The sequence below is a fragment of the Physeter macrocephalus genome, chromosome 12 (genome assembly GCF_002837175.3).
Source record: "Physeter macrocephalus isolate SW-GA chromosome 12, ASM283717v5, whole genome shotgun sequence".
In the NCBI taxonomy this organism is placed as follows: domain Eukaryota; kingdom Metazoa; phylum Chordata; class Mammalia; order Artiodactyla; family Physeteridae; genus Physeter; species Physeter macrocephalus.
Window position 1 is genome coordinate 88,954,304 of NC_041225.1, and position 13,386 is coordinate 88,967,689.

Genomic DNA, 13,386 nt, shown 5'->3' on the forward strand with positions numbered 1-13,386 from the left:
AGTGTGTGTGAGAGAGAGAGAGAGAGAGAGAGAGAGAGAGAAAGGCAGGGGGGAGAGTGAGAAAGAGCTCTCAGGTTCTCAGGTGCGGTGGAGAGAAAAGGGCTCTGTGGCCGGGGGCAGAACCTCCCACAGGCAGCCGGGTCTCCACAGCAGCAGGGGGTGGCAGCTGCAGGCTCTGAGAGTACTGGCAGAACTGCCCCTTTCCAGCTCCCCCATGGGCCTTTCCTGCCAAGCCTGGGGGCCCACGGGGAGCCCAGGCACCTCTCCTCAGGCCCCTTTATAGATGCAAAGGTAGGATTTTCCTTGAGACTCCCTGGGGCCTCCTAAAGGGCCTGGACTGCAGGTGTCCTGGCCTGTGGATAGTCTCAGACGCACAGCCCCAGGGTGGAGGTGGAGTTGTAGGGGGAGAGGTGCTGGGGGGCCTTATGTTCCACAGCACCCACCCTTGGTCAGTAATATTCCATGCAGCTGGTTTCTCTCCTTCCCCGACTTGAAACCCAAACTCCTGATCCTTTCCCTCTGAGTCTGCTTCTAAGACAAAATGCCAGCTATCACTCAGTGGGTACTTTCTGAGAGCCCATGGACAATGGGAACTGGTCACTTCAGGGTGTGTGGTGAACCCTCCTGGGGAATTACTTCGCTCTGCTAAGAAACTCCTAATCTCCTGGGTTTGGTTCAACAAGTGCTTACTGAATACTTACAATGTGCCAAGGTTGATTAGAGGTCATGAGTGGCTGCTGCTCCAAGGAGCTCTGAACCCTGAATTCACTAAGTCTCAGAGCTGGGAGAGAGCTTAGCGATGGATGAGAGGATGAGAGGATGAGAAATCTGAGACCTAGTTTACAGCACAGAAGGCCCCACCAGGCCCCAGGTTAGGACAGCAGTCTGCTGACCCCTCACCCTGCACTGCCCTGCACTCCCTTACCATGTCTTCATGCCTGAGGCTCAAGGATCAAGTGTGCCCACTTTAAAGCTGAGAACTTAGCAGCAGAGGGTCAGGGCTGTGTATTTAAGTGCGGGGCCCCAAGCAAATGCCACCACCAAGGACTTCCTGCTTTGGTGGGCTCCTTAGCAGGGCAGGGCAGTGAGTAGATGGGCCCCTCTAAAGGTCCCAGGCTCTACAGTTCATACCGCACTGTGGCTGAAGTCGGCCCATTTCTTCCTGAGCGCCACGGGGCAGACCCTGCACTCTACACGGTGTCAGGGGCTGTGGATGACCTCGAAATCCCAGAGGAACACCCAGAGAGAGATCACCAAGGACGCCAGAGGATTCTCTTTACTCATGTGGTGCTTTAAGAGCCCAGACCTAGGTTCAACTCCCGACTCTGGTAATTACTAGAAGTGGGATTTTGGCAAGGCATTAAGCAATCTTAGCCTTAGTTTCTCCATCTATAAAGTGGGAATAATCACACCTGCTTTCCTGGCTTGTGGTGACCATTAAATGAGATGATATATGTGACGTGGTTGGCACAGTGCTTGGCATATGCCAGTTACCCAGTAAATATCGCTATGATTGATGTTGCCAACAGGTCTGGCACTTTCCTCCCTAATAACGGCCCTTTTAAACATTCCAAGGGCTCAATCCTTTTCAGCTTCTAAATACCTGTTCTACCCCTCCCACTCCACCCTGAGGCCCCTCCCTTCCCTCGGGCCCACAGAAGCCTAGCTCTATGAGCTGGGTTCCTGCATCAGGGCCTCGGTGCATCTCTAATGCACTGCGGGCCCTTCAAGCAAGTTAATCTGCAAATGAGAAAGGCCACAGATAATAGCCCCTTGAGAGCTCACAGCAAGAATCACATAGCGATGGCCCAACTGGAGCTATGGACTCAACCAGCAGTTTCTGGGAGAAACCTAACCTCAGCAGGAGCAAGCTTCAGGAAACACACGAAAAGAAGCAAACAGAATCGTGCTTTTACTGGGGGCAGGGAGGGGGGCACCTGTCCAGTCATTAGTTGAGCAAAGCACAAAATCACCATGTGGACTGCAGCCTGCAAGTCTTCAACTCCTAGAAGAACCAGGAGGCGTTTAGCACCACCAGGAAGTCAGCAAGAGGACTTGGACCTATAGGGTCCTCAGCTCTGAGTCCTTTCAGAGGTGCTCTCTCTCAGCTCACAGCATGGACACTCTAAATATTTGCTAGGTGAATTTCACCGCTTAACACTCATGAGTATAGCAGCTAGGACTAGCCTCAGCAACAACAAGGCAATGGAGCTGGGTAGGGGACCAAGCTCAAGGCCCCCGAGTACTGCGGAGTGGGAGAGACAGAAACTGAGGGCTCCAAAGTCATGCTTGCAGTCATTTGAGGTGGTCTTCAAGAGGGGACTGGAAGATTCCAAGTCATAGTTTCATGGTCATTAAGGTTTTTCTTCTAGAAAGCAGTCCATAAACTTAAAATATGCTCTCTGGGAAGGAAGAGGAGAGAATCTGCGGACTTGCAGTGTTTATGGGAATCCATCCTGTCGTCAGTAGCTTTGGGGTTGTCTGCCAGCCCATATAGTCCCCCACCCAAAGGATGACTCTCTGGTGGCCGTGTTTGTGGAATGCTTGACCTGTGCCCCTTCACCATGGTTAATTGGACCAGGAACAGTTAATCAGATACCTGACTCAAGCCTGGAAATTCTGAATTCGGTTTCTGAGATAGCTGGGCGTTTCCTGACGGTTTCTGAGAGAAGAAGCATGTAAAATGGAAGCTGAGGGCACAGAGAGGCAGAAAAGGCTACAGAGAGAGAGGAATAAAGCAGACTTACAGGGCTTCCCTGGTGGCGCAGTGGTTGAGAGTCCGCCTGCCGATGCAGGGGACATGGGTTCGTGCCCCGGTCCGGGAAGATCCCACATGCCGCGGAGCGGCTGGGCCCTTGAGCCATGGCCGCTGAGCCTGCGCGTCCGGAGCCTGTGCTCCGCAACGGGAGAGGCCACAGCAGTGAGAGGCCCGCGTACCGCAAAAAAAAAAAAAAAAGCAGACTTACAGGAGAAGCAGGGGGAAGGCCATGAGTCCCAGAGAGGGGACTGAGAGGGTGCTCATCCTCCTGCTGAGCCTGCTTGGTTGTTCTTTGGGGACTGTGAGAAACTCCTTTGCTCTTACAGTTATAAACTAACTCTTTCTCCCCCCACTCCCTCACTCCCTCCTTGTTCAAGACAGCTCAAGTAGGTTTCTGATACTTGTGATCAAATTACCATCTTAATCATGAGTCTCCCTTATATGAAATTCTAGGGTAGGGAGATTTTCTTCTGTATGCCTTCTCAAAAACTGCAAGCCTAAATGTTATAAAAGAATGTTAAGTCTAGCTAAAGGGCTAGACTTAGAGGCGATGGTCTTTGTGTTTAGCTCAACACATTGTGTGTCTTTAGCCGTGCAAAAATGGGTGTTGAGCTAAGGTGGAGCAGAGGGAAATTGATGTGACTGAAAGGGAGGGAGCGAGTGTATGTGTTGGGAGGGAGGGGAGAAGCTGGGAGGTGGCTGAAAACTGAGAAGCAGGAGATGTGACGGAACTGGCGAGGGGGAGTGGGGGTGAGGTGGGAGTTGCCAATATGGTAGGCGGCTGAAGCTGCAGAGAAAAGTGGCCAATAGGAAATTTCCTGTGACCAGGGGATTTTAAAGAAAGGGGATATCTAGTATCTCACTTTACAAATTGTGTACCTCTGCAAGGTAAAACTGCTCCAGGGTTCTGAACTTTAAGAAAGCCTGCTGCTTGCTTGTATGTGGTATGTAACCAACCTGGGGGAGACCAAAGGAGGACTGAACCCCATGCCTGAGCTGGAGCTGGAGGTGAGGGCAGAGAACAGGTACAGGAGGTGAGACACAGGGAGACCGTGAGCCCAGCAGGCAGGACTTGGAGCTACAGTGATACTGAGACTGGAAGCTGCTGGAAATTCACAGAAATTTAGGCAGAGGTGAAGACATTAACTCTCAAGGTATAAGGTAAATCCAGCTAACATATATGGGTTATAATAACTTTGCATTTATTAGAACTTTCATTGGTTCACTTGCAAACTGAGCTTTCAACCCTAATTTCCCCTTAAGGTCTTAAGGTCACTAACTTAGGATTCTCTTCCAATAGGGGTTTTTGTTTGTTTGTGCTTTTGTTTGTTTGAATGCTGTCTATGTTGATAATTCCAGGAAATCCAGGTTTTAAGATTTCAAGGGCAAGAAGAGAGAGAAGAGCAAATACAGGCTTCCTTTGGGAATTTTGAATTTGCCTTCCTGTCTGCCCAACCTCCCCCTCCACACACACACCCGGGTGGGGCGTGCCTAAAAGGCCTAGGATGATACTCTTTCCCCCTTTCCTCCCTCCTCTTCCCCTTTGTCTCTGCTCGTCTCTTTACCACTCCTCCCCAGAAACAAGTTGGTAAAGTAGACAGAGGAAACCACCTCATTTTAAAGCTTCGAACTCTAAAAGAAATCCAATTGTCTTTGCTCCTATGTTGCAAACACAGACTGTCTCAGGAGCTCCTTAGTGGAGCAGTTGCTTTGAGATAAATTTGTCTTCTGTCCCAACACTTGCTCCTTCCCCATCAGAAATGGGAAAGAGGGCTTCCCTGGTGGCGCAGTGGTTAAGAATCCTCCTGCCAATGCAGGGGACACGGGTTCCAGCCCTGGTCCGGGAAGATCCCACATGCCGCGGAGCAACTAAGCCCGTGCGCCACAACTACTGAAGCCTGCACGCCTAGAGCCTGTGCTCCGCAACAAGAGAAGCCCCTGCAATGAGAAGTCCGCACACCACAACCAAGAGTAGCCCCCACTCGCCGCAACTAGAGAAAGCCCGTGTGCAGCAACGAAGACCCAACGCAGCCAAAAACAAACAAACAAACAACAAATAAATAAATAAAAAGAAATGGGAAAGAAAGACCCCATGAAATCTAAAGCCTTTGGAACCATATGAGGCTCAAACACCTGGCTAAAATATAGCCTTTCTCTCCCTTACTGCTCATCTTGGGGTGGTTTTGATCTTTTAGTGACCCTAGAGTTGTTCAATACTTGGCAAGCAGAAGAAGACCTTAACACTTTTTCACACCCCTCCCACCAGAAGGGTCTCATAAGCTTCTCAGTACCAATGATGGCAGCCAAACCAGATGTCCACTCGTAAAGGAGTGCAGGGGGATAAACAATCCAACTGCTATGGTGTATCATATTATGGTGTAACTACTACCTACCTATCCCTGTCATCATAAGGAAATTTGGCTGCTTAAAAGGATAAAATTCTCAGCCCATATCCAACATGGTGACTGACCAGTGATAACTTACAAAGGACAGTAGTGTAGTGGAAGGGGCACACACATGTTTTAGAGTCTACAGACTTGTTTTCAAATTCTAGTTTCACTGATTACCGCTGTATCACACTACATCTCTTCAAACCTTGATTTCCCAATCTGAAGATGGGGATAATAATATCTCCTTTTTATTAACACTATACATTTAGTTAACAAAATTACAATGAAATACCATTTCATGGTACAAATTCTTGTCATTGTTTTGTGAGGCAGGAACTAAAGGAGTCACCTGTCAATCCTTCATCTGCACAGCCTGCTTTACTCTCAGGCCTAGCTATGTCTAGCCACCTGCCTAGCCAGCGCCCACACCCTCCATTCTGCATGGTTCCCCTCTTCTGTAGAGGTAGGTCCCACTTGGACTTTGTGGCCAGCTAGACCGCCTGCCTGGGCTGTCTGAATGGATTCATAGAATAGACAGGACACTCAGAGAGGGAAAACACATGTGGTCAGTTGCCCTACAGCAAAGAAAAGTGGCAGATTCAGGCAATTATCTAGATGATGCAGTAAAATTACTTGGGCACTGTTTTGTTTTCCCTTCCTCGGGTCATTGTTACTGACCCTGGGATGTGGTGGAGCAGGGTTTATATTTGCATCATACACACAATGCCCTGTTTGGTTTGAAAGAAGTGAAGGACTGAGGGGTGAACCTCTACCACCCCTAAGAGAATGGCCGGAACAAGCTCAGCCCCCGTGAGCTACAGAAAACTCGCGGTGACTGTTGACTTTGCTAGCAGGCTTTGTGGCTCCCTTAAGTCAGCATGTCTGGAACTGTGGTCTGAAAGTATTCTTAGGGGTAGGTGGGATCTATTAGAATTTTTTAATTTCATGTTTCATATTTTGATGATAATCTTAAAAAGATTTCTTTCATTAGATATAAGGGCAAAACTTTTCTGTCATTATAATTCAAATATGTAAGATACTTTTATGGAATAAAACCTTAATTAAGATATTATTTCTCAAACTGGGATTTTTATGGTCTCCTGGGGCTCTACAAATGTACAAATGCATCTTCATGGGTCCACAACCCCTTTTCCCTTTAAAAGGGGTTCTTACTTTACCCCAGCTTGAAAGACATGGCCTGAAATGTCCTGTCCTCCTAGGCCCTCCCATTCTCTCCCCTGTTCCACAGCCATGCCATGTGACGTGCATGGGAATAGCAGGCTGTGAAGAGAATGAACTGAATGTGCAAATGTACCAAAGTATTCTCCATTCCCTCCCCTTTGGTTTCCAGTTAAAACCAGTGTCCCCTTAACCAGAAACCACCAAAACAACATAAAATCCACCATTCATGACCACTTCTGTGATGCACCATGTTGCATCAACAAATACCATTTATTAGACCTCCTCCAAACCCTTCGATCAGAGAGCCCCAGCTCTAACCCAATTTCCTCTTCCCTGACTCAGGAAGGATCCAGCAGACTCAACTTTGAAAGGGTGACTTCATTTCTGAATGTGGTGGGGTGACAGGAGAATGCTCCAGAGACTGAGTGGGAGGCATTAGATCCAACATGAGGAGCAGGCCTTCCCACCAGGCTTGCCTTCCTTTGGGCCTCTGATATGTCTACCCCTGAACATGTATGTGTGCACAAGCCTGTGTGTGCATGTTTGTGTGTATGTGTGCACATGCATATTTTAATCAAAGCTTATCTCTTATACTAGACACCTCCAAAGGACTCCCCATTAACCCCTCTCCCACATAGGCACATTTACTCTGGAAAAGTCACAGGCCTTGGTAGACTTGGTGCCAATGACAGCAGTTGTTCAGGGCAGTGCAGGGTTGGGGGTGACTCAGATGGCCTTCGCAAGCGTGTATGTCAGGTCTCCTACAGGAATGTTAAGAGGCTGTTACTGCCTCTGACATTCTTTTGAAGGTTTAGATGGTAAAATAACTCATTTTGCCTTGCTCAAGACGGTGGAACTATATATTAGAAACCAATCAGGTACCATTTATTACGCAGATTTGGGATATGCTGCAGGTGAAATCATGTCCCTAGAAACAGCGAAGGCTCAAAAGGATAAAATGTCACAGTTGCGCTCTAATCTTTTCATTCCTCTTAAGACTGATACTTTTCTCTCCACAGGAAAAAACACAAGACTGATTTTTAACCAGCCCAGAACTGATTTCCTCAATAGCAGAGGAAGGCCTCAGGGGCTCTGCTGACCTGGGAGAAAGCCTCCAGGACTCTGAAAGCTGAGGAGCAGGGTGCCCAGACAATTCCAGACCATTCTTTCAAGCTCAGGTGAAGAGCGAGGGTGGCAGGAATGCAATAAGGAATTCAGTTTACTGAGCACAACACCTCACGCCAGACACTCATGTTTGTTATTGGCTCTTCGAGCAAAGGCTGTGTGGCCCCTAGGAATTTGGAAACAGGAAATAATTCTGAGAATTAAACCGTGAAATCAAGGCAGAATGGATCAGAGCAGAGGTCTCAAAGTCGGCAGAGAGGGACAGGGGCTCAGCCTGACTAAAGGGGTCCCTGAGCAGAGAGGCTGGTCTGCCGTGGCAGCAGAGCAGAGGGGACTGAGAGGCCTGAGCAACATGGGGCGTTCCTTACATTCTCCAGAGAATTCCCCTGCCCTGCCCCATCTGGACCACCCAGCCGATGGCTCCCCAGAATGGTCCCCTCAAGAACTCACGTGTCCTGATGACATGATCCACAGTGCTGCCGGCACTGGCCAGCCCCTGCTGCGGCTTGTCTGGCCGCAAGCCCCAGTGGACCTTTTGCAGGCCTGAAAGTTGTCCCTTCTGGTCTCTTTTTCTGTGAGGGCAACTGGGGAGTGAAAGCCCAATGTGGATGGAACGGCAGTCTGTGGGCACAGAATAAAAGAGAGGGTAGGTAGAGTTACTGAAAATTGGCATTTCTCCTTAATATTTTCCAGTTACAAAGAGCTGAGGCCACTGAAGAAGATCAGAAGACATATAGGATTCCTGGACGGGGCCACTGGGCTTGATAGAATTCCAATTCTGAACCAACTCCCCAGTTGCTGGAAGGGAGACCCTTGGCCCTATAGTTAGAATTCTGTCAGAATGAGCAGAACTCCCATCTCCCCATTCTTGCTAGTCCAGAGCAGCAATAAACACATATGGTTTATGACACATGGTCCAGGAGAAGAGGCCCTCGGTGGGTCACAGATTTAGTTCAAAATGCCAAGCCCCGGTTTCAATTGTTATGGGAACGCCATATGCATTTCCATCAAGGGCCAAGGACTATGTGAACTACTACTCATCAGAGAAGTGAGTTATTAAGGATTTCTCAAAGCTGGTTTTGTAAACTAGAATTTTCAAGAACTAGAGCTACCAAGAACCCTAATTCAGAAGTCTACTAAGAAGCCTGGCTGCTATGTAAATCCCCCACTAACTCTGTGCACAAAGAGGCAGCTAGAATTCCCTCAGACCTCAGGAAGGACGTTCTGCCACCAGTTTCTCATCCATATTGTCCTGAGTTGGTCAACAATTTTTGAAATAATTAATAGTCTTTTTAGTACAATTTTAGATGTACAGAATAATTGAGCAGATAATACATGAAGTTCCATGTATCCTACCATATGCCACCTCCAGTTTCCCCTATTATTTTTTTAACTTGGGATGTGATTGACATATAATATTGTATTAATTTAAGGTGTACAACATAATGATTTGATATACGTATATCTGCAAAATGACTACCACAATAAGTTCAGTTAACATCCATCACCACACATAGTTACAAATTTCTTTCCTTGTGATGAGAACTTTCAAGATTTAGTCTCTTAGCAACTTTCAAACATACAATACACTATTGTTAACTACAGTCACCATGCAGTACATCACATCCCCATGACTAATTTATCTTATAACTGAAAGTTTGTGCCTTTTGACCACCTTCACCCAATTCCTCACCTCCCACCCCCAGCCTCTGGTAACCACCAACCTATTCCCTGTTTCCATGAGTTTGGATTTTTAGATTCCATGTATAAGTGAGATCATACAGTATTTGTCTCTCTGTCTAAGACACTTAGCATAATGTCTTCAAGGTCCATTCATGTTGCAAATGACAAGATTTCTTTCTTTTTTATGGCTGAATAATACCATATGTATATCACATTTTATTTAACCATTCAACTGCTGATGGACACTTAGGTTGTTTCCATGTCTTGACTATTATAAATAATGCTGCAAAGAACATGAGAGTACAGATATATTTTCAAGATAATGATTTCATTTCTTTGGGGTATATATCCAAAAGTGGAATTGCTGGATCATACAGTAGTTCTGTTACTAATTTTTGAGGAATCTCCATACTGTTTTCCACAGGGTCTGCACCAATTTGCATTCCCACCAACAGTGCACAATTGTTTCCTTTTCTCCACATCCTTGCCAACATTTGTTATCCCTTGTCTTAGATGATAGCCATTCTAACAATTATGAGGTGATATCTCATTGTGGTTTTAATTTGAATTTCCCTGATGATTTAATGATGTTGAGCACATTTTCAAGTACCTGTTAGCCATTTGTACGTTTTCTTTGGAAAAATTTCTATTCAGTTTCTCTTCCATTTTTAAATTGTATTTCTGTTTTGTTTTGTTTTTCTATTGATTTGTATGAATTCTTTATATATTTTGGGTATTAACCTCTTATCAGATATGTGATTTGCAAATATTTTCTCCCATTCTGTAGGTTACCTTTTCATTTTGTTGATAATTTCCTTTGCTGTGCAGAAGCTTTTTAGCTTGATGTAGTTTATCTTTGTTTTTTATTTTGTTGCCTTTGCTTTTAATGTCAAATTAAAAAAAATAATTGCCAAGACTGATGTCAAGGAGATTACCCCTTATGTTTTCTTCTAAGAGTTTCATGGTTTCAGGTCCTACATTTAAATCTTCAATCCATTTTGAGTTGGTTTTTCTGTGTGGTGTAAGATAGGGGTCCAGTTTCATTCTTTTGCATGTGGCTGTCAAGTTTTCCCAATATCATTTATTGAAGACACTATCCTTTCCCCATTGTATATTTTGGCTCTTTTGTTGTAAATTAATTGACTATATATGTGTGGGTTTATTTCTGGGCTCTCTATTCTGTTCCATTGATCTATATGTCTGTTTTTATGCCAATACCATACTGTTTTGAATACAGTAGTTTGTAATATAGTTTGAAATCAGGAAGTGTGGTCTTCAAGCTGTGCTCTTCTTTCTCAAGATTTCTTTGGTTTTTCAGGGTCCTTTGTGGTTTCATATGAATTTCTGGATTGTTTTTTATATTTCTGTGAAAAAAACATCATTGAAATTTTGATTGGGATTCCATTGAATCTGTAGATTGTTTTGGCTAATATGGACATTTTAACAATATTAATTCTTCCAGTCCATGAACATGGAATATCTTTCCATGCATTTGTGTTGTCTTCAATTTCTTCCATGAGTGTCTTACAGTTTTCAGTGCACAGATCTTTTATCTCCTCAGTTAAATTTTTTCCTAGGTATTTTATTCTTTTTGATACAATTGTAAATGGAATTGTTCTCTTAATTTCTCTTTCTGAAAGTTCATTGTTAGTGTATAGAAATGCAGCTGATATTTGTATATTGATTTTGTATCCTGTAATTTTAATTAAAAAATTTTTTTTAGTTCTAACAGTTTTTTGGTGGAATTTTTAGCATTTTCTATTTATAATATCATGCCATCTGCAAATAGAGACAGTTTTACTTCTCCCTTTCCAATTTAAAAATTTCTTCTTCTTGCCTTTTATTTCTTTTTCTTGCCTAATTGCTCTGGCTAGGACTTCCAGTACTATTTTGAATAAAAGTGGCAAGAGTGGGCATCTTTGTTTTGTTCCTGATCTTAGAGAAGAGTTTTCAGCTTTTCATTATTGAGTATGATGTTAGCTATGGGCTTGTCATATATGGCCTTTATTATATTAAGGAACACTCCCTCTATAGCCAGTTTGTTGAGTGTTTTTTTTTTTTAATCATGAATGGATGTTGAATTTTGTCAAATGCTTTTCCTGCATCTATTGAGATGATCATATAATTTTTATTCTTCATTTAATTAATGTGGTGTATCACATTGATTGATTTGTGGTAAAAATTTTCCCTAGGGCTTGTCAACAGCTATTGATCATTATGACTATTTATGAAGCCCAAGAATAGCAGCTAAAATTTGAAAGTCTGTGGCAGAGTGGGAAATTGGACTTTGTGTTCTTACATCAAGATCTACACTAACTTTGTGAGGGTTTTTCTTGGGGGGGGGTTGTTTTGTTTTTGTTTGTTTGTTTTCTTCCCCTGGAGGAGAGGGCTGCCTGTTGGCTCAAACTCCTGAAACTGACATACTAGATGCCTGGGCATCACTGACTGCACATATCACACTGAAACCACATGAAGCTGAACCTTGAAGAAGCATGTCTAGGCCTTTTAGAGATATGTTGAATGTCCACTCTGGCGAGCAGATTCTGTGTTAGTCTATGCTGGCTGGTGCATTACTAGGCACTGAAGAGTAAGGTTACATGGATGTCAGTGTCCACATCTCTTTAGAACCCCAGCTCACCCCCACCTTATCCTACTGCTGCTCTTCTGGACCCTCAATCTCTCGTGGGTGTAATGAGAAATTTGAGGTAGATATCTTTATGAAGCACAGCCTCACTTCCTAGTGAACCAGTATCAGAATGACTGGTGCATCTCCTTCCTTCTCTCTCCTACACTGAGCCTGAGCAAGCTGTAATTTGAGGTAAGCCATGGACACCAATATTTAGAGATAAGTAGTTCTACTCTAAAGGTTTAGCATATTTGGTTCTTTCAATGATGAGTTCTTATTCTCCACCCTTGAGGCCAGGAATGGAAACGAGAAGCAGCAGATGTATCAGAAAGGCTTCTACCAAGAGTTAGCTGCCCTGGGTGCTCCCTGGTTTGTTCTTCACTTGCTATATGGCCATGCACATCTGCCTCTCTGGGACTCAGTGTTCTCACCAATAGTGCAGGAATAAAAATTCTCTACTGCCTAGGCATGGTTCTTGAGAAGACAGAATGGAATGGTGAATGGGAACATGATTTTGAGAATTGTGAGGGGTTATAAAAACAAAGAGCACCCTTTAAAAAAAAATCAGGGGATGGTTGTCAGGGAAATATTTTCTTTCTGCCCTGGATCTAATTTGTCTCATTTTCTCCACTATAACCATCAGAGTGTGGCTGTTTGGCTGGTAAACTGTAGGGAATCACTAGCCCACCTACAGCTTGTTTCTTTGCTCTGCAGGACCTCTCTTCTTACTGTGAACATCTTGTAGTTTGGCTCAGGACAGTGCCAGCTCCTCACTGCATTCTTCTTCATCAACAGCCCCAGAGTGGATCTACACGTTCCTCAGCTCAGGAAGCATCCAGCTGGACAGGAAGATTACTGTCTCCCTCAAAAAGGGCTGGGGTAGTGCCTCTTCATAAACTCTGTGGCTGCTTTTCTGTAGAATGTAGGATACTTAGGGTCTCTGAGTGAGCAATTCTGGAGCAACAAAAATATCCCCACTCAATATCCTCTTTCACTGGTTTTACCTGAGCTGCCATTTTTAGAATCTATAAAAAGTTGATATTTGTCATTTAGTATGATTTGTAGAGCTTGTAAAATAAGTGAGTTTAATTTTGTGTTGGAGAAGCTATGCCATAATTCTAGTACCAGTTACCTGCCTCCAACCTGACCACGTGGTCCCTTTAAGACATGGTTAAGGCTGGTCCCACCAGATCTAGAGGAGACACTGTGGATGGGTCAGGGAAAGGGACCAACTCTCTAGTTTCCCCAGCTGGAAGGGCTGTTATAAGGATATCCAAGGAATTCCCAGACCCTCCGAGAATTTGCATCAAGTTCTCAAGGTGACCTTACCTTCCTGATCCTGACATCGCCTCCTGTAGTTAGTGGGGTCCAGCTTCCCTACCCCAGCCTTTTCCTCCTCCACCTTCATAACTATAAAGTAAAAGATGAACACAACCTCAAAAGGTATATGACACAAAAAGGTAAAATTTCAAGAAGAAATGGTCAAATTCATACTCATAGCAGAAGACCTTAATGAAGATGAAAAAAATTAAGACAAAAGAACATATAAACAAATTGAGGAAGCTCAAATATATATATGTTGGGGAGATATATATATAAGAGAACACACTTCTTTTTCAAGT

General features: G+C 44.5%; 1 protein-coding gene across 1 annotated transcript in view; it reads right to left on the bottom strand.

Moving 5' to 3' along the window:
- The window catches only part of SLC4A5 (solute carrier family 4 member 5), a 107,197-nt gene that overhangs the window by 86,406 nt on the left and 7,405 nt on the right, over positions 1–13,386 (bottom strand). Inside the window, exons 2-3 of the mRNA XM_055089270.1 lie at positions 13,094–13,174; positions 7,906–8,076 (exon numbers count right to left, since the gene is read on the bottom strand). Coding sequence (XP_054945245.1) covers positions 7,906–8,076; positions 13,094–13,174 — 252 coding nt within the window. The remainder of the gene's footprint in view (positions 1–7,905; positions 8,077–13,093; positions 13,175–13,386) is intronic.